Raw genomic sequence first — 26,933 nt, 5'->3', positions numbered from 1 at the left:
GAGGGAGCTGAATGTCGGCAAGTATGAATTATTAAGCAGTTGATGTCAATTGTGCATTTTGGGTTATACCAGGGGTTCCCAAACTCTGCCATTACAGTCCATGTTTTAAGGATATGCATGGTTGAACACAGGCAAGTTAATTAGCACCTCAGTCAATTGATTTAACCATCTAGGCTCAAGCATAGATATTCTTAAAACCTGGACTGTGATGGTGGAGTTTGGGAACCAAACTGCATAAGGAGGAGCTTGCCTACTATCTTTATGCAGTCAGTTTTGTAACCCTATTCAGATGTGCACACTCGCAGACCAGCAGGTGTGTACACCCTATGTCTGAACAATGTCGTTCTGACATATCAGGTTGGCCCTGCAGCACAGCCTATATATCTTGCAGATATATCCATACGTCTGTCTGTGTACGGGCAACCCACCGCCTGCCCGTACACTTGTTGCAGGGACCTCTGACATCACAACTGGGTAGGCAAATATAAATGCCTGCTAAGTTGTGATGTCATCCCAGACATATAGAGTGGCTTACCAAATAGGCCACTTGGTTGGCACGATGGCTGGTCAGCCGTTTCGTCTTTAGTGTGTACCCAGCATAAGTGAGTAAAGGAAGTTAAACTGATATATGAGCAGCGCTAATCCATGCTTGCCGACTATCTGGCTGCCCCTTCCGGGAGCGAGCAGCCAGATCGGCTTGACTGGGGGGCGTGGCCAGCAAACGGGGGCGGGGCCGGCCAGACTAGAAGAGTTTGTGGGTGGAGCGGGGGCGGAGCCACGCGATCGCGTCATTTTGGCCAAAAATTACGCGATTCGACATGAATCGCGTCACAGGCCCCCCGCTGCCGAGGATTTTCCTGTCATTGCGGTGGGGGGCAGGAGGGGTCGGCAGCTGCTGGGAGACTTGCCTGCCTTCCCGGGAGGTAGGGAGCGGCACCCGATTTTCGGGAGGCTCCCGACCAAATCGGGAGGGTAGGCAAGTATGCGCTAATCCTTTGCTGTTATAACTATCTGTAAATCTGTAAATGTTCAACAAAGTACTTGACCTCATCGGCTACCTTTTTATAGATGATTTTAGGGTATGTTTACTAAGCTGTGGATTTTCGAAACCCTCTGTTTTTGCAGAGTGACGCAGCCAGATTTAATGCAAAACAAGCCTGATGTTGCATTTACTATTGCCCTATTAAATATGGCAGGCAAAATCTGCATAAGTCATGGGTTTTTGAAAATCCATTGAATAGGAAAAATACCCATGTGTCTGGATTTAATCTTGTCTCAATAAGACGTATACCATTTTTTTAATGGACTGCTTATTTTTATTAGTTTTATATGAAAAAGGCTTGTTATCTATTTTGTGTATAGATTTTATTGTACATTAAGGCCAATATTTTATAGCTTTAGTGGTGTATTTACAAAACTGTGGGTTTTAAAAAAAACAACAAAAACAAAACAAAAAAAAAACCATGATTTTTGCAGATTTTGCCTGCCATCTTTAAAAGGGCAATACAGGTCTCCCATATCCAATTATTCCGATATACAGAATATTCCGAAATACATACATTTTTATTTTAGTACGACTGAGATAGTGACACCTTAGGTTTCTGATGGGTCAATGTACACAAACTTTTACTGCACAAAATTATGAAAAATAGTTTTTAAAATTACCTTCAGGCTGTGTGTATATGTAATATAAATGCATTCTGTGTATGCACACAAACATTGTTTGATGCACAAAATTATTAAAAGTATTGTATAAAATTATCTACAGGCTGTGTGTTGTTGTATATTTATATGGCGCCACAAGTGTTCCGCAGCGCCTTACAAAGTACATAAACAAACAGGTTGACCAGTGACTTACAGGACAAGGAAAATATACACTGCTACATTAGCTACCATAACACCTAGATAAGCAACAGAGCAAAGCAACCAAGTGTTAGGTGCCCTAGTGGGGAGTAAGAAGTAGATGAAAGTAAAGTAAGGAGAAGCAGAAGAGGGTAGAGGGCCCTGCTTACATTCTAAAGGGAAGGGGCAGACAAACAAGTGTGACACAGATGGGGTAGACAGGTAGGAAGGAGCATGTAGCAGCAAGTTAAGATGAGAGCTGGAAGGCTGTGATGAAGTAGTGGGTCTTGAGAGCCCATTTGAAGGATTGTAGAGAGGTGGAGAGTCTGATGGGAAGAGGGAGAGAGTTCCAACGGTGGGGAGCATCGCGGGCAAAATCTTGGAGGCGGGAGTGGGAGAAAGTAATCAATTGGCATGAGAGGTGGCGTGCATTTGTTGAACAAAGAGGGCGGACAGGAGAGTGGGGAGATGAGGCCAGAGATGTAAATGGCAGAGGAATGGGTGAAGGCTTTCTAAGTGAGTGTGAGAATCTTGAATTGGGTTCTGAAAGGGAAGGGGAGCCAGTGGTGGGCTTGTAGGAGAGGGGAGGCAGATGTAGAGCGTTTAGAGAGGAAGATGAGCTGAGCAGCAGCATTGAGGACAAACTGGAGAGGAGAGAGAAGGGCGTTGGGAAGGCCAGATCGGATGAGGTCACAGTAGTCCAATCTGGAGATGACCAGTGAGTGGATGAGGGTTTTAGTGGCATCCTGGCTGAGAAAGGGTCTAATCTTGGAAATGACAGGACTTCGAGAAATTCTGGATATGTGGTTTGAAGGAGAGGGAGGAGACCAGGATAACTCCAAGACGGCACACTTTGGGGCTAGAGGAGATAGTTGTGCCATCAATTGATGAAGAAATGGTGGGAAGTGCTGTTATGTTGGAGGGTAGGAAAATGATCAAGTGTATATGAAACATAAATGCATTCTGTGTTTAGATTGGGTCCCATTCCCAAGATATCTCATTATGGTATGCAAATATTCCAAAACGCAGAAAAATCTGATGTCCAAAATACTTCTATCCCCAAGCATTTTGGATATGGGAGACACATCCTATAATATCTAATGCAAAACAAGCCTGATTTTGTATTTACTCTTTTAAATCTGGCAGGCAAAATCTGCAGAAATCAAGGGTTATCAAAACCCACTCCTGAGTAAATATACCCCTCACATGTTTTAGAGTTATTTGGCAGTTTCCAAACTGGCGCCTTTTTGGTTTGTACAAGGAGGTAGTATGGGGTCACCGTGTGTGTATATAGTAGAGGGCTAACCTGTTCTCTGCTGTGCACAGAAATTACAGAATAATATAGTAATGTATTAACAGTCTCTCAAGGACATATAAAAGCATACTTGCCTAGTTTTGAAAAAGCATTTCAGGGAGAGTGTGACAGCAACAACTATGAGCGTGGCGGTAAAGTGATAGCCATGTCATTACATCAAAATGTAAATGAGTCCCAAAGCAGTTAATAAGATCTACTTGTTGAGGAAAACACACTGATAAGTTTCAGAAAAAGCATGTAGCCATAGGGGGGGATGTAGTTATGAGACCGGCGGCCGCAAGGCTGCTGATCTCAATACCGACATTCGAATTCCGAGAAGGGATTTAAGATAGGTGTCGAAATATTGACTCCTATCTGAATCCCAACACCGAAGGACGCTAGACCAAACGAGGAAGGTTAGCTTTAGGTAGCGTAGTGGGGTTAGGATTTGGGGGTGGAGGTTAGGATTAGGCACCCCTAGGAGAGAGGGTTAGGCACCCCCGGAGGGGGTTAGGCACCCCCCCGGGAGGGTTAGGTTTAGGGTGTGGTAAGGGGGGGCTTGGGGTTAGGCACTAGGGGGGAGGTTAGGGTAAGGCACCACTAAGGGAGGGTTAGGGGGGGAGAGGGGTAGGGATAGGGTACTTACCTGCCCTGTCGGGATCTTCTCCCTTTGGGCTGCCAGTGTCGGGATATGAACCGGCGGCTATTCAGTCGCCGGAACTTCATACCCATTCCCGCCATAGGGATCTCAGGGCCTGATTCAGACCCGGACGCTATTTGCGGACGCTCGTTCTTAAAAATGGGTCGGCTATTTAAATTGAGTGCTCGCTCTTTGCGGTGTGTTGACGCTATTTTGTAAAGACGCCCCTTTACCGTTTGCATCATACGTCATCTCCGGTATTTATTAGATTAATTGGGTACATCGAAAGGCGTCTGAACTGCTCGCAGTGCTTGTGGTAGGATTTACTTCCCGCTATCAATGCGAGCAGTTCAGGCTAAAAGACAACCAAGTGATGTGGTCGATGACGCTCCTTTACTAATTATGCACTCCCATTAAACGCCGTTTTGCCCGTTAGGTATGCCTGCGTTCGGATGTCCACTCCCCCGTTTTCAAGCACCTTCCCGTTACCACCCACAAACGGTACATTCTGTCAATCAAATTAGCAGCCCCTCGCTGTTTTACGAGCGCACGACTGCAATGACTGGTATGCGCATTACGACCCATACGCATGCGCAGTTGTGCGAACATCGCTCAGAGCGAACGAGCGGCCGATTACGAGCGGCTCTGAATCAGGCCCTCAGTGCCTTATAACCAATGAAGGGAAAGAGGAGTACTGTGCTGTGCCTGCTGCCATGTAGGTCTGCACTCGTGACCTGAAACAAATATTTCTGTCGAGAGGCAAAAGGACAAACAAGTCTTTCTGGGGCACTCTTAACTATTTATGAAAATGAAAAATTATTAAATTAAAACTTAACTTTTAATGTGATCCATACATAAAGTAAGAGGACACTCTTGTAAAATCGAAACAAAAATAGAATCACACAATTAGTGAGTAAACCAATACGAATACGGCGAAAATATCAATGATAATAGAGTTCCCAAATAAATCAAAATAATCCTTAATTAATAAATAAATAAATAAGGAAAAAGGGAAAAACAACAAAGGAGGGTTTGACAGCCACCGAAATCAGACAACTAATATTATATACAATATCACATGTAAATCTCTGTAATGGATATGTTAGAAAATAGCATTAGTTATATACAGCCTAGGAATCTCCACAAAGTATTATATAAGATAAAATAATATTTAGAGAGGTAAAGTAAATCAATGACTATAAGACAAATCATTCATATGCACATAAAGTAAACAGAGCAACATATGGTTTTAGATGTATATCAGAGATTAGGTGCTGATATAAAATTACACCCGATTATGAAAATGTGCACACTGAAGAAAAATTAAACAATAAAAGATACATGACATAGCAATGATCTAGCTGGTTATGCTGCTGATAATTATATCATCCGAGATGGTAACATCCTGTAAAAAATTCAAACTGTAATCGATGTATAACAGTGGCATGTTCTATCATTGTCATCAAACTTAATAGTCACAGTGATATATTCTCTCATTGCCATCAATCTTAGTGGTCATAAGTTCTATAATAGCATAAATCATCTGGAAATGTGATCACTGATGTCTGTTATGTAGAAAATTATAGAAAAAGGCCGGGGAAGGAGTCGTGTGACACCACTTCTGCTTTCCCTGGTCTAAAGAATCGAACCAGGGATGAGAGAGCGGTCCCCACTTAACCCCAGGGAAACAACAGATCGAACGCTTCTGCTGTCTCTGCTTAGGACTGTTTCTGTCCCCTGTTACCTCGTGGCATTGCAGGGGAGAGCGGCAGTCGCGCTGGAATGAGAGAGCGTTTAGGAGGGTAAAGAGAAGAAAAGATACCTCTGGTTAGTGGGATTCTTAGTATTAGGCTGTGGTGGCGTGTCAGGTGGGTTGCTGTCAGGGGCAAACCCGGAAGGAAAGGACGCGCGTTTTGCCTCGGCGGCCTGGTTACCTGACGGTCATCAAAAAAGTGCACTCGTGACCTACCTGGTGTCGCACCCTCTCACCTTCAGGACATATGGTGAACAGACGGTCCTGAATGCCAAGCTGGACATGGACAGGATGACCTAGGAGGAAGGAGATGTGAGAGCTGTCCTTCCTCAATGCCGACCAATACGTCCTGCCGGACCAAGGACCATATGAAACAGGGATTCAGGTTTTAAGTGAAGATTATCACTGGCACTTTTGGCCTCAGATCCCGAGTTTCACCTATAGGTACTCACACACCAGGTGAAGACTCGACCTTGCACCAGACTCGACCTTGCACCAGAGTGCAAGGTCCACTGTTCGCCCTGAAGGAAGGTAGATGGAAAGAAAAACAGACAGACACAGAGGTTCTCACCAGTGGCACTCTTGTAACTTCATCCCGCTCAATCCCTCACATGTCCCTGTAGGAAGACAACAATAATGCCGTGCAGGGCCCTACCCTGCTCTAACGGTGTGTCACACTAATACACCTATCTACATTAATAATGGCTCTAACTCACCAGCCTAACAATCTGTGTGGTGTAACACAATCTACAAAATCCAACAATTGGTAATAGGGCTAAATCGATATACTCTGCACGGCACAACAATCCGATATACACATTAAGGACAGATATACATTTCCAAGATGACCACAGACCAATAACCTCAGTGCTGCCCCTTTAACACTGCCTATTAGAGCTGGCCAGCTCCTTTTCTAGCTGACTGGGAAACACGCATTATTTTAGTGGGAGTCTGACAGCTCTCCACGTGGTACCAGTTTCCTACAGGTGCAGGGAACTGAGCCACTCCTCCAAACAAGATATACAGCCAGAGGGTGGGAGCCGCAGAGCTGACGACACACCTGTGGCCCACCTATCCAATAATAAGTTTAGTGACCTGGGCCTACTGCCCAGTCACTAAAATTGTGACCTGGGCCTACTGCCCAGTCACTCTCAAGGGCTCAGTGCCTACCTTATACCAGTGGTCTGGGCCTAATCCCCAGAGCCACCCACAATGGGCTCAAGCTCTTGGGCCTGCCTAACTGTGGGGCTCCGGAGGGGCCTATTTTTATCAATTGGGCTTGGCTGATGGCCACGGGCCTAGTGCCCACCTAACAATGGCACACATTGCCCTGGGCCTAATGCCCAGAACACTATATTATGGGCATGGGCTTAATGCTCGCCTAACAATGGCACAGGCCTAAGACCTGACTTTACCCCTACAGGCTTAGTGGTCTAGGGAGGGGTTAATGATAGGTCTCACAGAGGGCCTACCTGTATGGTGGAAGAGGCTGCGGGGGGGAGATTCATTAGCTCTTTTTCATTCCACCCATGCAGTCCTCTCCAGTCAGCCTCATTCATCTGGCGATGGCCAGCGGCACAACCATTTCTTTTCTTCCTCCAGCCGGAGCCGCCGATCTTCTCTTGATCGTGGCATCTTCTGGCCTCTTCTGCAGTGGCCGGAGCTTTTGCAGCAGCGTTCCTCTTCCTTTCTTTGGGAGGTCTTCTCTCCTCCCTCTACGCCGCCGAACTGAGCTCTCCCGCTCAGCGGCGTCTAATATAAGATGCCGTGAGGTGGACGGGGCTCGTCGCGGACGTCTACTATTGGCTGCTGGACTGCGAGCTGTAATTGGCTCAGGGCCAGAGCCAAACACCCGACGGGCCCGCTGCTTGACTGGCTCAGGGAACAGATACTCTGTCCGAGCACCGGCTTCCTGACACCTCCGCTCACCTGGTGCTGGGAGCAGAAAGTGTCCCAGCGCCGGCCGCCGATGTGTCCCGCAGGGGACACAACTCTACTTACACCTGCAGTTGTGCCGGCACTGGGATCAGCCACTTGATCCCAGCATGGCTTTCCACATATATCTGTTTTTTGTTTTATTTAACAGCTACTTTATGGGGTAAGGTGCAATCAGGGAGATTGCTTGACTTTTCAGGGAGATTGCTGTTATTTCAGGGAGTCTCCCTGACAACCAGTATTTATAAAATACAGGAGAATGATTAATACAATAGTCTTGAGGTAAATGAGAAAAAGGCTAAATTTACTAAGAATCAAATTGGTCCCGATTTGCATTCTCGGGTGATAATATCACTTTTTTGCTTATCTGGAATTTACTATCATTAAAGTCGGGTGATTTGTTCATTTTTTGGGGGTTGAAATGGGGTGATTTTGTGCCGCAAATTTGGCAGTTTTTGCAATAGAAATGATATCACCATCTGCTCAATTCGGAAGTACTTCTCATTCATTTCTGCCTAATCGGGAATTTACCATTATTAATTTTTCTAAATTCGGCCATTTTGCACTCAAATAGGGGACTCAATAGAAGTTTAAATGCACCACCTCCAGAGCTGCGAGTTGCAATCCAACATACACAAATCAGTGTGATTTGTGTAGGTTTATGAATGGAAAGTGTGTTGTAAGGGTTAAGTTTTGTTAAAAAAATGACGTACGGTCCCCCCCTCCCCCAAAAGCCATAACCAGCCCCAGACTTGCCAGCCAGTCCTGGTTCCTAAAATTACAGGGAACAAAATGAGTAGGGTTCCACCGTAATTTAAGAACCAGCACCAGGCTGCAGGGCCAGTCCTGGTTTTAAATATAGGGGGGGGGAATGCGTAGGGATCCCCCTATATTTAAAACCAGCACCGGACCCAAAACGACTGGGGTGTAATGCCACAGCCCGGAGTCCCTATTACCGGGTCTCCAGGGCCAAAGCATTCTCACCCCAAGTCGCTCAGACCTAGCCGGGTATCTCAGGGACCCCATAAACCCCAGTTTACACCCCAGTCGTTTTGGGTCTGATGCTGGTTTTAAATATAGGTGGACCACTACGCAACTTTTTTCCAATATATTTAAAACCAGGACTTGCCCTGCAGCCTGGTGCTGATACCTAAATTACGATGGAACCCTACTCAATTTGTTCCCCGTAATTTTAGGTACCAGGACAGGCTGACAAGTCCGGGGCTGGTTAGCCTTTTTGGGGGGGAGGGACCCTATGTAATTTTTCTTTTAGAATGTAACCGTTAAAATATATATATTTTTTTTTAAAACAAGCAGTCTGCACATATTTCACTGATATGTGCAGCCTGCTTGTTCGGGAGACAGATTCGGGCGGTGAAATCGGGACTTCAAAACGGACAGGATCGACCAAATACACCCTCAATCAAAACAATCCTGTCAAAACCCGGGAGCTTTTTTTTTTTAACTGAAAAAACTTCTGTTTTTGATCGATACTATCCGAGTTGAAAAACAGGACAATTCGGGAACAAATCGAATCTTAGTAAATTTACCCCTCAGTCTAGTAAAATCTATTTTTTTTTTGTGCAATTTCAGTGTTTATATCCAAATGGCCTCCACAAGTATAATGTCAGCATTAAACTTCCTGGCTACACAATATACTTCCCACATTCACGTGTTATGCAACAGCTTTTTTATTTTCTCTCCATGTATATTGCTGGTGCTATACATATATGGATATGAAAATGAGAATAAAGCCAAATTAAATAATGTGTATTGGTAAAAGGAAACAAATGCATTAATGACCCCAGCACTAAGGTTTTCAACCCCTATGACATAGTTTGATGAATTGTTTTGCTTTCTCCAGCTCACACTTTTTGTTCCTCCTTTTTCAGTGCATGACTACACAATCATCTATTTTGATGTCAGAGGTAAGTACAAAGGTCCACCCATATTACTTTAATGTTAATGTGATAAGAGCATCCCCTGTTCCCCCATAATGTTTTAAACGTTGGCTGCTATGTCTGGTCCATAGATTGGACATCGTGCACATTGTGCAAAATATTGCACAGTGTATGGGCCGTTTAAGGATCTAATGTTGCGAGCTTTCAATAATGGGTGATCATGTTTAATGGAAATGCAGAGGGTCTGACCATACCTGTACCTGCAGCTGGTTTTCATACCTATATACAGGTGAGGAAATGTTGTGCTGCTATGCCAAGCCCATCTCATCATGTGACCCTACTCTGCGGAGCCATGCCCTGATAGCTACAAAGCAATGAAAAGCTGCTGGTAAAGAGACTCTATGGTTATGTATCTGCAGGTTTTCATAGTAGAATCTAAAGTAGGGGTGGGCAATAAGCGGCCCCCCAGCTGTTTTAGAACTACACATCCCAGCATGCCCTGCCAGTTTTGCTATTTGGCCATGCTAAAACTGTTGCAAGGCATGCTGGGATGTGGTGTTCAACAGCTGGAGAGCCACTTATTGCCCACCCCTGATCGAAAGTATTTCAGTATTCCTACGAAATGGTGGTCAGGGGGACAAAGAGAGGTGGGCAGTGGCATTTCTATAGTTCATATTTAAAGGTGGCAAATCTCTTAAATTGAGTACACACTACATTATGTGTAGTTCCATACAGCATGCATCATCCCATCCCCTGTACTGCACTGCAGATGAGAAAATGCGATGAATGACCCCCATGCATGCCCAATTGGGTGTACACACTATGTGATCTGCACTATTTCTAAATTCATCTTCGACCATCTTCGTTCCAAATTTGCTGGTCCCAATTTTTTAATTCTTACCTATAGTTAACAGAGCTTTGCTGCCTCCTTCTAAAGGGAATCAGTATGATTTACCCGGCAGTGGAAGCCCGGCAGGGGTGAAGATCCCGAACGTCTTTAGGTAAGTATAAACTAACCCTATTCTACCCCCTGCCTAACCCTAACCTCCCCCCAAGTGCCTAACCCTAACCCCCTCTAAGTGCCTTACCCTAACCCCCCCTTCCCTACAGCCTAACCCTAAATCTCCCGGGGGGGTGCCTAACCCTAACCTCCCCCCGGGGGTGCGTAACCCTAACCTCCCCTTCCCCTAGCCTAACCCTAAGTCCCCCCCAGGAGCCCCTAACCCCCCCCCGCGCGGCTGTCTGCGCCCAGCTTACCGTCGATCGGTTAAGCCGGGTGTCGGGCTCCCGTCATAGGTCTAATTACAGGCATCAAGATTTCGACACCTGTCATTTGTACCTTGCTAGGATTAGACAGTCGGGAAGCCAGCGGTCGACATTGCGACCATCGGCTGCCCGACTGCTTCCCTTCTAAAGTACCAGGTACTCTATGCTGTTGGGCCCACTCATTATATAACTCAGAAGAATGGGGTATAGCGTCACTTCACATGTGCACCTTACTGGACTGCAGTGCTGACTTCAGGTGGTGTCAGACCTGTGCTTTCTGCACCCAGCATGTAAATGCCTCCACCGGGTGTGATATGTATTCAATTCCCGACAGCGGCTGCCCGACAAAGGAGGAAATCCCGATCGTCCTAAAGGTAAGTATTTACTAACCTAACCCTCCTTAGGGGTGCCTAACCCTAACCCCCCCTCTAAGTGCCTAATGCTAACCCTCCCTCCCCCTAGCCTAACCCTAACCTCCCGGGGGGGTGCCTAACCCTAAGTCCCCCCCGGGAGTCCTAAACCTAACCCTCCCCCCGCGTCTGTACGCTGCGGCGCCCGGCGTCCGCTCGATCGGGATGCCGGGCGCCGGTCTCCCGACGTCGGGCAAATTACAGGTGTCTACATTTAGACGCCTGTCATTCGTCCCTAGTCGGGATAAAGCAGTCTGGAAGCCGGCGGTCGGCATTTAGACCGTCGGGTCCCAGACTACATCCCCCTCCACCTCCCAGGATTTATCCTCCATTTGTTATGCTCTGTTCACTGTCATAAGTGGTGGTTGGATGAATAGGGCTGTTTTACATGACATGCTGGAATGTGGACATTTTCCTGGATGAAAGGTGCAGAGGGTGCAAATGAGAGAGTTATACTATAGGTTCAATTTCAAATTCCAAATTTAATTTCACATATCCAGTCATGGCCAAACCCATTGTACTACTTTATGGGTATTGCTCTTTTCCAGGTCGTTGTGAAGCCATGCGGATGCTTATGGCTGACCAGGGCATATACTGGAAGGAGGAGGTGGTGGCATATGATACTACCTGGATGGAAGGAGACCTGAAAAAAAAATCGGTAAGGTTACATGGAACAAAGTACAGTCACATAATGACTACTGGCATATGTATCAGTGACTTTTACAGACTATTTCTAACTTTCTCCTTTATACATGGGTTTGGATGCTGTGAAAGCATGGGGCTTTAGTTGCTATATTAAAATGACTACCTTGAAGCAAATATGCAATTTTAACCATAATTGATCATAGATTAATAGATAATGGATATAATAAGTGAGAAAGTCTGTCTGTTTGTCTTTTATGCACGGCCAGAGTTTTATACCTAGCTCCACCGAATTTAGCAGGGTGGTGTAGTGTTCCCAGTGGGATGTTTATAACAAACAGTTATCGGTGAAGAATTATCACGTAATTGACTAAAGGAAAGCATAACCAGATTCATAAGGTTATATAAACAAACAGCTGTTTATTATCAAAGAACATAGCAAAGGTAGGAATACAGTCTATTGGTGCAGCAATACTCAGCTTATATATGGTCAATTATGTCCTTCATATCTTCATTCATGGGAGTTTTGCTTCATATCGATAATGGATGGTCACATTTGCAGACGTCTAAGCACAGGTGCATGTCATTCCACTGCCTTACAGGTGTTGTGCTCTGAAAGTTTGTACAGTGCTGCACCACTAGCACCAGGTTCAGGTGTGTTCGGAATGCTTCGGTGGCCGATTTCCCCGTAGCTAAGATAGGACACACCGTGACAGAGAGGCAAGCCTGTATTCCCCTTTTGCAGACACAGTGACCAGTCAGAAAGGAAGGTGCAACGCAATTTTATTATTGCAAATAAATGAATTACAATTAATAGGAAATGTATACAAAAGACAGAATTAAATCTTGCAGAATTCAATAACAAGCTGATTACTCAACACTTACCTGTCCTCTACCGGTGATCTAAGGCTACTTTGGAACACCTGTACTTATCACTAATGCACATGCAGGTTAGGCTGGTACTTGTAGTTCTCCAGCTGTAATGGCTAACAGTTTATGCAGAGTAAATGGCCCAAACACAGTAATGCACATGTAGGTTAGGCTGGTACTTTTAGTTCTCCAGCTGTAACGGCTAACAGTTTATGCAAAGTAAATGCCCGAACACAGTAATGCACATGCAGGTAAGGCTGGTACTTGTAGTTCTCCAGCTGTAATGGCTAACAGTCTATGCAGAGTAAATGGCCCAAGCACAATATTGCACATGCAGGTTAGGCTGGTACTTGTAGTTCTCCAGCTGTAACGGCTAACAGTTTATGCAGAATAATTAGCTCCAAGCAGGGTTATGCACAAACATACACAATTCACTTATCAAGGAAGTTTTTGCCAACTGAGGACACACAGGGTTAAGAGTTTACCAGCAAATTACATTTCAATACTACATTAGGCAGAAAAAGCATTTAAGCACATGGATACAATATTTTCAGAGAATACTGCATAGATGAAAAATACATTACATCTCTATACTGTACATTGCATTACAGAACAATATAACAGACGAAGTGCCCCGGCGGGCCACTATTAATCATTTAATTAACACCAATGGCCAACAGTAAACAGAGGAAAATACATATCAATGGCATTACATTTAGTTTAAAGATAAACATAGGACATATTGTACATCACCCAGAACTGCATCAAACATGAGCAGATGCAGTAAAACAAGTCAGGTCCCCTCCCAGTATGAACTGGAGGTTCACAGGAAGAATAACAGCACCCCAAATCAGCCACAGATTTGTACAGAGAGAGAGGGAGCGACCTATCTCTTACTTCCCCCCTATGTTCACAAATAAGCTACTGAGTTATCTCAACTCTCTCCTAATAAAGTGACAGAACCCCTAACTAACTGGGAGCCCCTTTCTACAGCTGCTTGGAGGCAGCTCACAACTACAAAGGGGAAAACCCTATTAGATAACCTGTGCTCAGGGAAAGATTAATGGAACCACTAGACGGCACTAAGGGAAGAGGGTGAGGGGGTGTCCCGGCTGGGTGATACTATAAAAGGCAAAAGCTGCACTCAGGGGAAAAGAGGAGACAAGAGCTAAGCAGAGGGAGGTCTGGTGTTCTTACCCCTAGCTGTGGCTGTTCAGCCCCGCACGATGTCCAGGGAAACTCCGGGATGCTAGGCACCGCACCGGAGCTCCCAGCTGCAGACCTCCGGCAGGTATTTTACAAGGGGCAACAGGTGCAAAATCTCTTTCCACAGGGGCTCTGTCCAGTAGACAAACAAACACAGCAGCAGGAGGGGTCCTGAAGCACTCTTCCTCCGGGGCTGTCTTTTCTTCTGGCCGTGCGGGTGCCAGCAGGGTTTTCATCACTGGCGGGACCTTTTCCTAAGCTGGGGCTTCATCCGCGACGATGGAGCGATGAGACCTCCTTCCCAGGCAGCTCCTTTTCTCTCCCAGCATGCGCAGACTTCCACATGCGGCGCCTCCGGTAACAGGCACTTAGGAAGGCAGTCCCGTATTCAGGGGGCTTCTTCCAAAGCAGGGTCCTCTATTCAAGTCCCGAGGCAAGCTTCCTCCAGGGACTCGCCTCCAGCATCAGAGCACCTCCGGGCAGGTTGAATAGGTAGCCTTCCGGGTTAATGTGAAGTCTGGTAATTGTAATCCAGGGCAAACATAGGGGATACTGCACCCCTATTTTTACAGATCCAAGGGCACTTCACAGCAACTCCTTACAGACAGCACACCAGGTGCAATATTTGTAATCCAGGGTAACATAGGGGATTACTCTCCCCTATTGTATGACCAGACTCTGGGCACTCCACAGACAAATCCTCCCTGACTCAGCACTGACAGCCCTGGGGAGGGTATTTATAAGCTCTTACATACTCTCCTCCCTGTCAGTCCGGCATCTATGAGTTCACAGGGGGGACCTAGCAACAGGCCGCCTACAGGGATCTCTGCCTGGACACCCAGGCTACCAATCAATGGGGCAAGATTTTCCCTCCAAAAATGGGTCGCTGATCAAAGGGCACTTTCTACCTCCCTTTTTGCACATGCTCAGTATGGTCCGAGGGAGTAGGGTCAGCAAAAGTTCACTGTATAATCCTATGGGGCCACTGGTGCTGTATGAACTTGTAAATATAAAAACTGACAGGGACTAGCAGGGTAACTATATCCCCTAACTAGATAAATGGGTAACCCCATAACTATGGGGGTACCACACAGGAATCCCCCATTATTCCTTATGATGGATTATCTTCCTTCCATCTCCTTTCAGACAACTTCCCTCTCCCTCATATACTCTCTCTCTCGCTGACCACACTCTTCTGTGTCTATCTCACACTGACCATTCTTGGCATGTGGTTTGCTCACACTATGGCCCCATTTACTAATGAGTTTTATCACCAAAACAAGTGATACATTTCACTGTGTATGATAAATGGTGCTCCAGGCAATCAGCTCCCAACTGTCATTTGACAGTTGGGAGCTGATTGGCTGGAGCAACATTTATCATACACAGTGAAATGTATCACTTGTTTTGGTGATAAAACTCATTAGTAAATGGGGCCCTACATAAGGTACTTCTATTGCCAATTGTTTCAAATGAGCTCATTGAACCTAGGTCTTTTAATGTCCTTTTTGACCTAACAGTTGCCCATTCTCTAAATATAAATATAAACAAATACTACATGGTACATTTGCTGCTTGAGTCATGTAGAAATTAACTTATTAAACCTATAGCTACATGTAGTTTGACCAGGATCAGGTTTTTGCCTAGGTATGAAATTCGTCAAGGCTACACACTGTCACACAAGCTTATAAAACTGAGACACTCTTAAATTACACAGGTTCTGGGGCTGAGGGGTTGGCTTCATACACACACTGTCATAGTGCCTGGCAGGCTCATGATCAGCTCAACAAGGCCGGGACTCTACTGGAGAAGAGGACCAACCTGCGCCAGGAGGTAGGTGGGTATTAATTGTATTTCTTTTTAGGGAAACCCTGGGATTTCTACTGGAGAAGGGGACTGATCACAGGGGAGAAGGTAAGTATGTGTGAGTGTGTTGAGCTTGTAATAAAATGTTACTATCTACGGTCAGTTGTGGGGACCCCTTGGCAACTAAATTGTGGGGGCCCCATCAATATAATTGCCATGGTTCCACGCAGTGACTACTATGGCCCTTCACCTTGTCTCCAGAAACTCCACTCGCAGCATACTACTGTCCACAACACTGCTAGGAACAGACTCCCGGCAGCACAGTGGACATAGGGGCCCATTTCTCATTATATATTTGCAGATTAATCCCCGAAAACACCCATTTTGGGGGGTTATCCGCAAATATTAAGTTTCCCGAAGAAGTATGACATAGGGACCACAGCAGATATCTCTGATACCTGCTGTGATCCCTCCATTCCCGCTGGCAGCCGCATCTCCTATAGGTTTCTATGGGGGATGTGATGCTACCAAATTTACTAACTTCCGGAATGCGATGCATTCTGGAGATTGGCTAACGCCATTTCAAGATGGCATTAGCCGCTGTAGCCTATGTGCTACACATCGCATAATTAGCCTGGAAAGGGTTTCCTCTGAACCGTCCCTGGCAATGGTGGCTGCACATGTGTAGTCAGCAGTACTGCACATGTGCAGAGGCTCCGGCAGAACTCCGGGCACATTGCAGGGATGGAGCCCCTGATCGTGCGTGTGCCTGTTGATACATTCTACTGGTATGATTGCATCTTGCTGTGCAATCATGGGCGGGAATGTCATGCCCAGATCGTATTGCAAATGCCATAACGTATAAAATGGCCCCCATGATCTAGTATACTGCCAGGGGCAAACACAGTATTTTGAGTGGGGAGTGAGAGAGAGAGAATTGGGGGAGGAGGGAGGGGGATAGAAAGGAAGAGACAGAGAAAGAGGAGGGAAAGAGGGAGGGAGGGGGAGGGGGAAGGGAGAGCAAGATGGAGGAAGAGAGAGAGAGACAGAGGGGGCGTGAGGGAAGGGGAGAGAGGCCACGGCTAATTGAATACCCCCCAGAAACAGAAGTCATGAGTGACAAAGTGAGATAGAGAGCGAGGGACCTGTTGTAGGATCAGAGATCAGACAGGCAGGCAGCGCTTCTGAGTGATGTGGGTCACATCATTAGGCTCCGCCCCATACCCATTCAACCCACAGCTATGCGAGCGTCCAAGAGGCCGCTACATTTTTAGGGAGGAGGGCACTGATTCAGAGCGAGCGCTCTGGTCAGAGCGTCCGGCTCTGAATCAGGCCCTCAATGCTTGTGTGCACACTGTGGAGACAGGAATATTCGTTCCAAGGAAGGAAATGATGACCTTTACCTGAGTAAGAAAGATCGTTTAAGGGTGGTCATCTCAACTACTGGTTATATATATATGATTCCCCTTTGAGTTGATTAACGAAATATGTTTATATTGTGCCTTACCATTAAGGGAAAATGTGGCAGATATATTCTCAACATCAATACCTATCTCTGAACCAGAGGTAGAGGGAGAACGACTTTGTAGTCAATTCCTAAAGCTTGAAAAATTTTACAACCAGGAAACTAGACAATGGTGGGAGATCACTACCCTAACCAAATATTTAGAACAAGGTCTAATCCCTAGAGGACTTAGAATAATAAAGAACCCGACATTTGAACCAATTGGAATAAATTTTAACAAAAAGTGGAATGAAGCTCTAGACAAGTACTCAAGAGATCTTATCGCAATAATCATTGAAGACAGAATAATGTCATTAAGAACAATCAATGAGTCAATAGAGAAATTGAAGAAGAAATTTAATCCTTTGGAACACATGGAAGACTACCAAAATTTAATGGACATGACAAATAAGAAAATAGCAAAATTGGAAGAAGACAGTATTAGACAAAAGCAGAAAAAATTTATAAGCGATCAAAATGAAAAAATAGAGTTTGACACCAAAATTAACGAAAAAAGACAAACTATAAAAGAAAAAATAATTTTCAGAATCGGAAACATCCACAAACATTAGGAACAAAAAGAGACTATAAACCGTACAACTGGTGGAATTTTTCATACCAAGAAAACAATCCATATAAATTAATTAGACAATCATTTCAACAAGGTACAAGAAAAGCAGAAGAGGAAACCAATCAGAATTACCAGACACTATTAAATAGAATAGAGAAAAGAGATGATAAATCAGAACCCCGAAAAAAACAGCAAAAAAGGAATTCTCAAGAAGAATCAGAAAGTGAGGAAGAAGACTAACAAGATTTTTTAGAAATGGTTTGGAAACACGAAAGACCACCAGGTCACTACAAATCATCAGTGAAGAAAAAAACGAAGCATCATAAATGAAACAGAGGAACAAGAGGAGGAAAAAGGCAGAAAAAATCAACACAGAAACCCACACAAGATATAGAAACCATTAAGAACAAAGAAACCATATTCAATTTGAGCAGTAAGAATTTGCCAAAAACAGAAATTGACGTATTGGAAAAAGGTCTAAAATTTGCACCCCATTCAAACATCAACAAATTTGATTTATATATAAACACTAAAGATCCAATTCAAGAATTCCAGAGAATACTGATCCAACAGTTGGAAGAGGGTTTACAAATGGGAATAATTCATGAGGAACATCCAAGAATCCCCACCATGTACCACTTACCGAAAATTCACAAAAACAGAAACAATCCACCTGGAAGACCCATAATTTCAGGAATCAGTTTGCTAACATCTAACCTGTCAAGATATCTGGACTTTTTCTTACAAAGTCTTGTAGAAAAACAAAAGAGATTTCTGAAAGATACCTTGAGTATTTTACAAAAAATTGATAACATCCAATGGGAAGATACATATATTTATATTTAAAGGGATGATTCCCCCTGCAGTGCCCCCAGTAGTAAGGGCCCTTGTAGTGCCCCCAGTTGTAATGCCCTTGTAGTGCCCCCAGTAGTAATGCTCCATGTAGTGCCCCCAGTAGTAATGCCCTTGTAGTGCCCCCAATAGTAATGCTCCCTGCAGTGCCCCCAGTAGTAATGCTCCCTGCAGTGCCCCCAGTAGTAATGCCCTTGTAGTGCCCCCAGTAGTAATGCTCCCTGCAGTGCCCCCAGTAGTAATGCCCTTGTAGTGCCCCCAGTAGTAAGGGTCCCTGTAGTGCCCCCAGTAGTAAGGCCCCCCGCACACACCACCCCTGTAGTACTCCCTGTAGTAAGCCCCCCCCTGCGCACACACATACACACACAAAAAAATACTTACCTTAAACCTCGCTCCAGTGCCTGATACTGTCTTTCCCCGGCGCCCGCTCCTTGGAACTATGGGAGTGACGTCATGACGTCACTCCCGTAGTGCACTGCGGACGCCTGAGCTCAGGAGTGCTGGCCCCGGGGAGTGGAGAGAAGGAGCCGTGTGCCCGCTGGTAACACATCAGCAGGCGCCTGGCAACTGGAGGGTGCAGGGGGTGCGTTCGCTGGGCTGGTGGGCCCCCATAGCAACCGCACCCCCTGCACCCTCCATTGTTAGGAGTCAGAAGCCCTGAATGTACCTAGAGATAACTATTCCCCTCCAGCACTGTTATTCTATTTTCTGCTTCTGGTTATATATTTCTTTTGGGAGTAAAAGCAACCTGCTTCCTGAATACGGCTGCGGAAGTGTAGCAGTCTTTTTTATATTGCTCCAGTCTAATAAGTTATATAGCTGATTAAACATCCGGACAGGATTCCAGCTACAGTAGCGTCACATCTTTTGCATGTGATATTTCATTCTTGTGGAGTCCGTGCCTTGACGAGTCAGAGCTGTATTAGTAGCACGAGGGGACCTACACAATATTAGGCAAGTTGCTTTTAATGTCATGACTTATCGGTGTATAGAACTTAAATTGCGGAAGATACCATTTAATGTGGGGGTGCGGTGGCATGTACTTGGAATGGAAGCGTCTGTTTTTATGGCACAGGAGTTTATAAAGCATGATATTTAAACATTATAATTACATATGTTTTTGATATATATATCTGGTGTTTTTGCAGAATAGAAGAGCCCAATTGGGGTGGGAAATATGTAGGCCACTTTTTTTTTTTTTTGCTTAACCAGCTCTTTATTCTATGCTATTTAATATTTTCATGTATATTTTAGTATCCATATGTTCCAATAACAAAAAATGCAGTAATACACAGGTCACATATATTTTTATCATGCTATACTGCAATCCCCATAGACCTAAATTTCATCAATCTTACAAGCATGCGATGGCAGATATCTTAATTTAGAGTCAATTTTCTTTATATTTGAACAATAGCCCAGAGGTTCCCAAATACAGTCCTCAACTCACCCCAACAGTTTAGGTTTTAGAGATATCCATGGTTGAGCACAGGTGATTAAATCAATTTGACTGCGGTACTAATTAAGTCACCTGTGGTCAAGCATGGATATCCTTAAAACCTGGACTGTTAGAGCACCAAGTTTGGGAACCTCTGCTATAACAAGATTAATTCCTTAAACATTATGGCCCATATTCAATTTGGTGCGAAAAGTCCGAGGACGGACTTTTCGCGGTCATTGGAGGTTTTGCTACCGAAAAAGTATTGCGCGCGTCCCCGCGTATCTCCATATTCAATTGCAAATGTGCGAAAACGGGACCTGGCAAAATGGAAATCAGGAAAAGTCCTGTCATTTTTTGGGAAATCAGCCTGACGCCCCCCTAAAGATGCTCTGACGTGGGGGTTCATTATGGGTACCCACGATTAGCCCTGTTAAAGGTATTTGGGGTTTTTAAATGGTCTCAATATGTGCTATCTAGTGTCTTTGAGCAAGTGGTGAAGAATAGCATTTTTAAACTTTTTGGGGGGAAAATAAGTAGTCCCATCAACTTTGGGGTACATGAAAATGGGTTCAAGCATATTTTAAAGTTGCTAAAGTCAAGCATTAAATAGCGCCAAGAACGCACCTTCAGCAAACACCTGCAATCCAAAAAACACCTCCCCCATACTTCCAGACACCCCCAAAAGCTATTTTGCTAGTTTTTTAATTTGTATCCCCACTTTTTTTCAAAGTGCTTTTTTGGGGTGTCCTTTGTGTTTTTTGTTTTGGCGTTTTTTTAAACAATTAGCGTCAAGGGGGTGTAAAAAGGTTTAGGGGTTGCCGCAATTTTGCACCCCAAAACCCAGATTCTGCACTATTTTCCGCCAGGTATCCATTGGCGAAATTTTTCCGTTGGTTACAATGTGCAAACTTTTCGCACTGGCAAAGTCCGGCAAATTGCATACGGGGATAAATGGAATCGGCGAAAATGACGTCATCGGTGGAAAAGTTTCGCAGAAAACAGCTTTTCGCTCCAAATTGAATACGGCCCTATGTTGGATTTCACAGACCAATCGGGGCTGTAGATTGCTAGTGTACGGTAATAATCAGCCGATTTGCTGACTGTTACTAGTAAAATGATGGGCCTTTCAAGATTGGCAGCTCTCTTTCCTAAAAAACTTCTGCAAATCACTATCTTTATCTGTGAGCGCAGATTGGTGGATTGGGGAAAAAAAAAACATAGGACCTGTGAATTGTTCTTGTGATTGCTGATGTATGGGCCCCTTTATGCAATCCAGACCTAGTACCACAGAATAAAACTATTTGCAAATTTTATCAACCTATCACAATTACATGTTAAATACTGAAAAGGAAATGCTAGTTCTCTATAAACATGAATCCTTAATAACATATATTAGCACAGCCAGATAGCCTATTGCACTGTGGAAAGTCTAAACATCTGGCTTACGCTATTTTTTTTCCCAAACCATTTTCCATAGACTAATCAACCTATAGCCAGATCTTTATCTAAAGAGAACAGCATATATCTATACTATCTTAAATACAACATGCAAAACTAAACCCCAAATGATCTATCTAACACGATCACTTTCAACCCACAATCCAATTTCTAATCAGTGACTATTGAAAACGCCAAAACAATATTAACTTAAATATTAAGCCACGATTTCGCAATAAGTTTTCACATGTGTGATTTTCTATTTTCGCACCTAATTGCGTAGCGTGCAAACCGATTCTTGGAGTCATCGCAATTTAAGTACAGAAATAATAAAAAAAAAAAAAATATTGCTTTTTATAATTTTTCCACACTTGTGCAAATATCATTATAATAACCAATTCACACAATTTAAGAACCCAAAATACTTTTATTACGGCCATTAATACTCTTGTATGTGGATTTCCTATGTCAGTTTCCTATGTCAGTTAGGCTTTTTATGGGGTACAGACTGATTCCCCAAAATGTGCTGTATTTTTCGCTAGTTTTGCCATGCGCTATTATCACATATATGCATTTTCGTGTCTTTTGTAATTGGATAGGGCGAAACACTGGAGAGTGCATTGCTAAAAGACGCAAAAATGTGATAAAACTGGCGAATAGTGCAAACACTTCTCCGGCGTTAAGTTTTCGTTATAATCATCTGCAAAACAGGGCACTGCCCCAGTGGATGTATGTGCCCCTTAATAAAGGTTCTGTCGCCATAAGACTAGAGAGATGCCAGCCTAAGGTTTCCCACAGCTGTCTGTGTGGCTCCTAGCAGTCAGTCAGTTTCTTGATGGCATTTATCAAGTATAGTCTATTATGTATGTATGTTCTCTGTCTAACGTGTGTACCACACTCCAACTGGCTATTTTATCTTGGTGGTGGTCACTTGTTTGATGTCTTCAAAAATGTTCCACGGGGAAACCTAAGGGCTCCATTTATCAACTATACATAACCCCTTTAGCACTCGCTGAAGGGGTAATGTCCTCCTTTCAATATTTTACAAACGGTGGTAAGCTAAGATTACTGCTGTATGTCACTGAATTGCTTACGCCGTCTATAGATGGCGAGAGACTTATGGTCCCGATTGCCTGCAATGCTGGCCCGGCAGCAGCCTTTCCAGCTTCAGTAAAGCAATCTAGGCTTAGCTGTGCACTCGCCAGGTGACAGTGTCATACGCATGACACCGCAACCCACCGCTGCCAGCGACAGGCTGCCAGCAACAGAGCAGAAGATGCTGCTGAGGGAGATCGTCACTTGACCTCGCTGGAGAGGTAAGTAATGCTGAATACCGGTGGCATTTTCGTTAGTATCGCTGCATTACTAAACAAAATATGCCGCTGGTAATGGTAATAAGGTATGTTGATAAATAGAGCGCTAAATGTACAGTGACTCTTTTTTTAATTTCTTTTTATTACCTCTGATAGTTTGGTTTTCTTTGCTAATTATAATTTTTTTTTTCTTCCCAGGTGTTTGGTCAACTTCCAGGATTCAAAAATGGTGATTTCACGCTGTACCAGTCAAACGCTATATTGCGGTATCTAGGCAGGAATCATGGTATGTGTCTTTCTCCATGGGTTACTTGGTATATCTCCCCCAGTGTGTATCAAATCTTTTGAGAGTTATAAAGTGTAGAAGTTAAACATAACAACCAATCAGCTTCTAGCTATTATAGATCTACAAAATGATTTAGAAACTATTTGGATGCTATAGGTGACTTCTCTACTTAATCTCTCAAAGGTTTGATACCCCCCAGATCTCTTTACATTGCTGCACTTGTGCCCACCAATTTTATTGCCTTGTAGGTCTCTATGGCAAAAATTCAGACAAGGCAACACTCATAGACATGGTAAACGATGGAGTGGAAGATCTCAGGACGAAATACATTGATATGATTTATGATAACTATGTGAGTATGACAATGGTGGTAATACCTGGGTCATGGATGGTCCTACACACTACTTACTCCTGATTTACTGTCTCTGCCCTCTTTAGGAAGCTGGAAAAGAGGATTACATTAAGGCTCTGCCTAACTATCTCGGTCATTTTGAAAGAATACTTTGTAAAAACAATGGTGGGAAAGGCTTTACCGTAGGCGATGAGGTGAGAACTGTTTGGGACAGTGTATAGTTGTATAGCAGAAGACAAAATAAACCTATTAACTGCAGTAGGCTTCTCACAGTACAGGATTCAGTGTCCATGCTGCTCTTTATTATTTGGCACTGGTGAATAAATCTATATATCTTAGGTTTTCTCCAGGGAACAGACCATTGTATGGAATTCAAGCAGTTGGTCAGTAAGAGGGTGACAACCATGGGCACCGAGAGGGGCGGGGGAGTGGGTACAGTTGGCCCAGTCTCGCCAGAGGGACCCAGCGGGGGCCCGGATCCGGCGTCGCACCCCCCTCCTCCACAGCAGCTCAGCACACAACTTGTGCTGGGCTGCTGTGTGAGACTGCTCGCAGCTGCTGCAGCAGCCAGAGCAGTCTCCTATGGTTGTGGGGGGGAGCGACCCCCCCCTGCTTAGCACCGGGCTGGGGGGCTTACAGCACCCCCCTCCCCGGCACGCAGCTCCGCTACGCGACGCTGAAAAACTGACTATTTAATTTTTTTTCTAGGGGGCATGGCCACGCCTCCCGCGATTAGGCCATGCCCCCTTCATTACCCGGGTACGGACATGCTCTCAACGGCCCTGGTGACAACATGCATCTGCAATTGGCTCACAGTGTCTATAGCCAGTAGACCTCACCTGTTCTATGTACTTCCCACTCTCTACAGCCCCCTCTGCTGGCCATCCTGCATCTCTTATTGTTACTTTATGTTCGCACTAGCCAAAAGCCAGGTCCCTTACATGTTCCATATACTAAATTGCACAAAACGTAAGATTGTGGTTCCTGAAGACTTTATTTGTCCCTGTTGTCTACACATTTTATATGTAATTTGTATAAAATGTTTTTGTGCCAATGCATTAAACCAGTTTTTATAATGTGACTCAACTGTCCTGAGCGAAGCACGTAAGATGTCCTTACAAAATAAGTTATAATCATTATGGAGATGTAAGTAGGCCATCAATTGCTATGGGTATGATTCGCAACTTACTGTGTTATAACATACTATCTTTTCAGATTTCCTTTGCAGACTATAACTTGGTGGATGTTCTGCGCAACCATCTTGTACTGGCTCCAGACTGTCTTTCGGGCTTTCCATTGCTCTCTGCCTATGTCACCCGCGTCAGCAGCCGTCCTAAACTTGCAGCTTATCTCTCCAGTGATGCCCACAAGAAAAGACCAATCAATGGCAATGGCAAGCAGTAACTGATAGAAGAAAGCAAAGTGTAGAAATGAGCAGATTCTGCAATGCCTGGTATCTAGCTGCGTGAGGTAGCCATTGTAATCTATAACCGTCCCTTTAAACACAATGTGAATTCTGTGTATCGATGTTGGTACTAAAGATGGAGTTGTTACTGGACATGGTTAATAAAGTTTTGTAAATCATCAAGTTGCAAACTTTTTTTTTAACCATTTCCAAGGAATGTGAGCTGCTGGAAAAGTGCATCTAAGGGCCTCATGCTTGAACCAGTCAAAGCATACCTCAGTGCCTTATTACAATTGTTATGTTTAATTAATATTCCTAACTTTATTTTTTTTTTTTGCACAACATAAACATAAATCTAGACCCAACAAAATAGGAATTGATGACGAAATTTTGTGGTAAATACCATAAATTGTACTAAGGGACAGATCTGTAAAGTCTGACTGCTGTTGGAAACTAAGGACAGTGGTCATTCTGTATGGGCTGGTTGCTGTTATTTTTTTTAACATCAATAATGTTTATTAAGAAAATGTTTCAAATACAAAATATTCAAATTATTCAAATACAACTTTTTGTATATATAGAAAAAAAAGAAGAGAACAAAAAAAAGGGGGAAGTAACAATGTCACATAGAAACATCCGGAGAAACAGTGAAACACATATACAGCATGTGGGTAATATCTTACCAACAGATACAAAACAAACTAAAATCCGAATCAGGTATCTTGCTGTGGCAAGGCTTGGAATTCCGGAGTAGGGGGATTAGATATTTGGATCTGTTGACGAGCACCAGCTCCCTCAGTAATGTAAAGATGCCAAGACATCCATTTCATCAAAGGAGAATTAGGTGAAGTAGAGTAGGGAGCATCAGAAGTCTCCATTTCAAAATTATACAGAACTTTTGAAAATACTCGAGATATAATGGGGGGATTTGGAGATTTCCACAATTGGGCCAATGTAGCTCTAGCAGCCAGAAAAATTTGACCTGTCAAATAACGTTCACTTTTAGGAATAGAATGGGGACACCAGTTAAACAATGCTAGAACCGGATTCGGATTAACAATCATACCAAGAACTTTAGACAATAAATCAAGTACCTAAATCCAAAAACCACGAAGGATTGGGCAATCTCAGAAAACATGAAAAAGGGTACCCTCCTGCGAACATTGTCTCCAACAGAATTTTGAACAGGAAGACCACATTTTGTGCAATTTAATTGGAGTGAGATAGTCTATGGAGTGGTTTAAAATGCATCTCTATATGATTGGTATACCTAGACATATGAAATGAGTTAGTATACATACTTTCCCATTGCAGTGGGGTAAAAGTATGCTGCAAATCAGATTCCCATTGGAGTTGCGTTGTAGACTTGTTAAGTGTAGACTGTATGAAAACATACCAATAAGAAATATCCCCCCTAGAGGTTTGTGAAGATAGTTTACTCAAGAGCAAAGGAGGAGGTAGGGACAATGCTCTGGGTAATTTATGCATGTCATGAAGCCAATGGGCTATTTGGAGGTAGGAGTAGTGGGGACTCCAAATGTTGTTTGGAGTTGGGAAAAAGGCAGAGAATCACTGAGAAGGACATCATTTAGAGTAGATACCCCATGGGAGATCCATATGGTAAGAGACAGATGGGGGATTAAGAAACTCAACGCTTTAACAGATACATTTCTAGAAGGTAGACCCCAATCCGCATTACATATAACAGTAGTATCCCATGCCTTTAGAGCATCCACAATAGCTAGTGGGCAAAACTGAGAGAGGGGGCAGACCCGTTTTGGAAGCTGAAGCAAATCTGTTAGAGGGAATCCCGCCATTGTAGTACGTTCTAGATCGACCCAGGGCTTGACCCCAGGGGGCAGGAACCAGTTGTGAAAATGTGCCAGTATGCAAGCTGATTGATACAAAGAAAGTTCGGGGAGCTTCAGCCCTGCTCTGGTAGCCGCCGCCGCTGCTCTGTATCTGGGCCGCCAGCGGGAGACGCTGCGGCTCCGGCTCTACAGTGATCACTAGGTGATCACTGTGTAGGAGCGCAGCGCCGCCGCTGCTCTGTATCCGGGCCGCCAGCGGGAGACGCTCCCGCTGCGGCTCCGGCTCTACAATGATCACTAGGTGATCACTGTGTAGGAAGAGCAGCAGCGGCTCTGGAAGCCGCGGCTGCTGCCATGTTCCCTCGGCCTAAGCTCCGCCTCCCCGTCCCCATGTGC

General features: G+C 44.3%; 1 protein-coding gene across 1 annotated transcript in view; it reads left to right on the top strand.

Annotated features, from left to right (window-relative positions):
- Positions 1 to 24,900, top strand: part of LOC148522880 (glutathione S-transferase P 1-like) — a 30,527-nt gene extending 5,627 nt beyond the window's left edge. The window contains exons 2-7 of the mRNA XM_088473547.1: positions 9,357 to 9,392; positions 11,590 to 11,699; positions 22,882 to 22,969; positions 23,218 to 23,321; positions 23,408 to 23,515; positions 24,537 to 24,900. Of these exons, the coding sequence (XP_088329673.1) occupies positions 9,357 to 9,392; positions 11,590 to 11,699; positions 22,882 to 22,969; positions 23,218 to 23,321; positions 23,408 to 23,515; positions 24,537 to 24,725 (635 nt within the window). The 3' untranslated portion in view covers positions 24,726 to 24,900. The remainder of the gene's footprint in view (positions 1 to 9,356; positions 9,393 to 11,589; positions 11,700 to 22,881; positions 22,970 to 23,217; positions 23,322 to 23,407; positions 23,516 to 24,536) is intronic.
- The last annotated feature ends 2,033 nt before the right edge of the window (positions 24,901 to 26,933 follow it).

Source organism: Taudactylus pleione, unplaced genomic scaffold (assembly GCF_031769625.1).
Source record: "Taudactylus pleione unplaced genomic scaffold, aTauple2 ptg000136l, whole genome shotgun sequence".
NCBI lineage: Eukaryota > Metazoa > Chordata > Amphibia > Anura > Myobatrachidae > Taudactylus > Taudactylus pleione.
The sequence above is the reverse complement of the archived record's forward strand: the minus strand, read 5'-3'. Positions and strand labels throughout refer to the sequence as shown.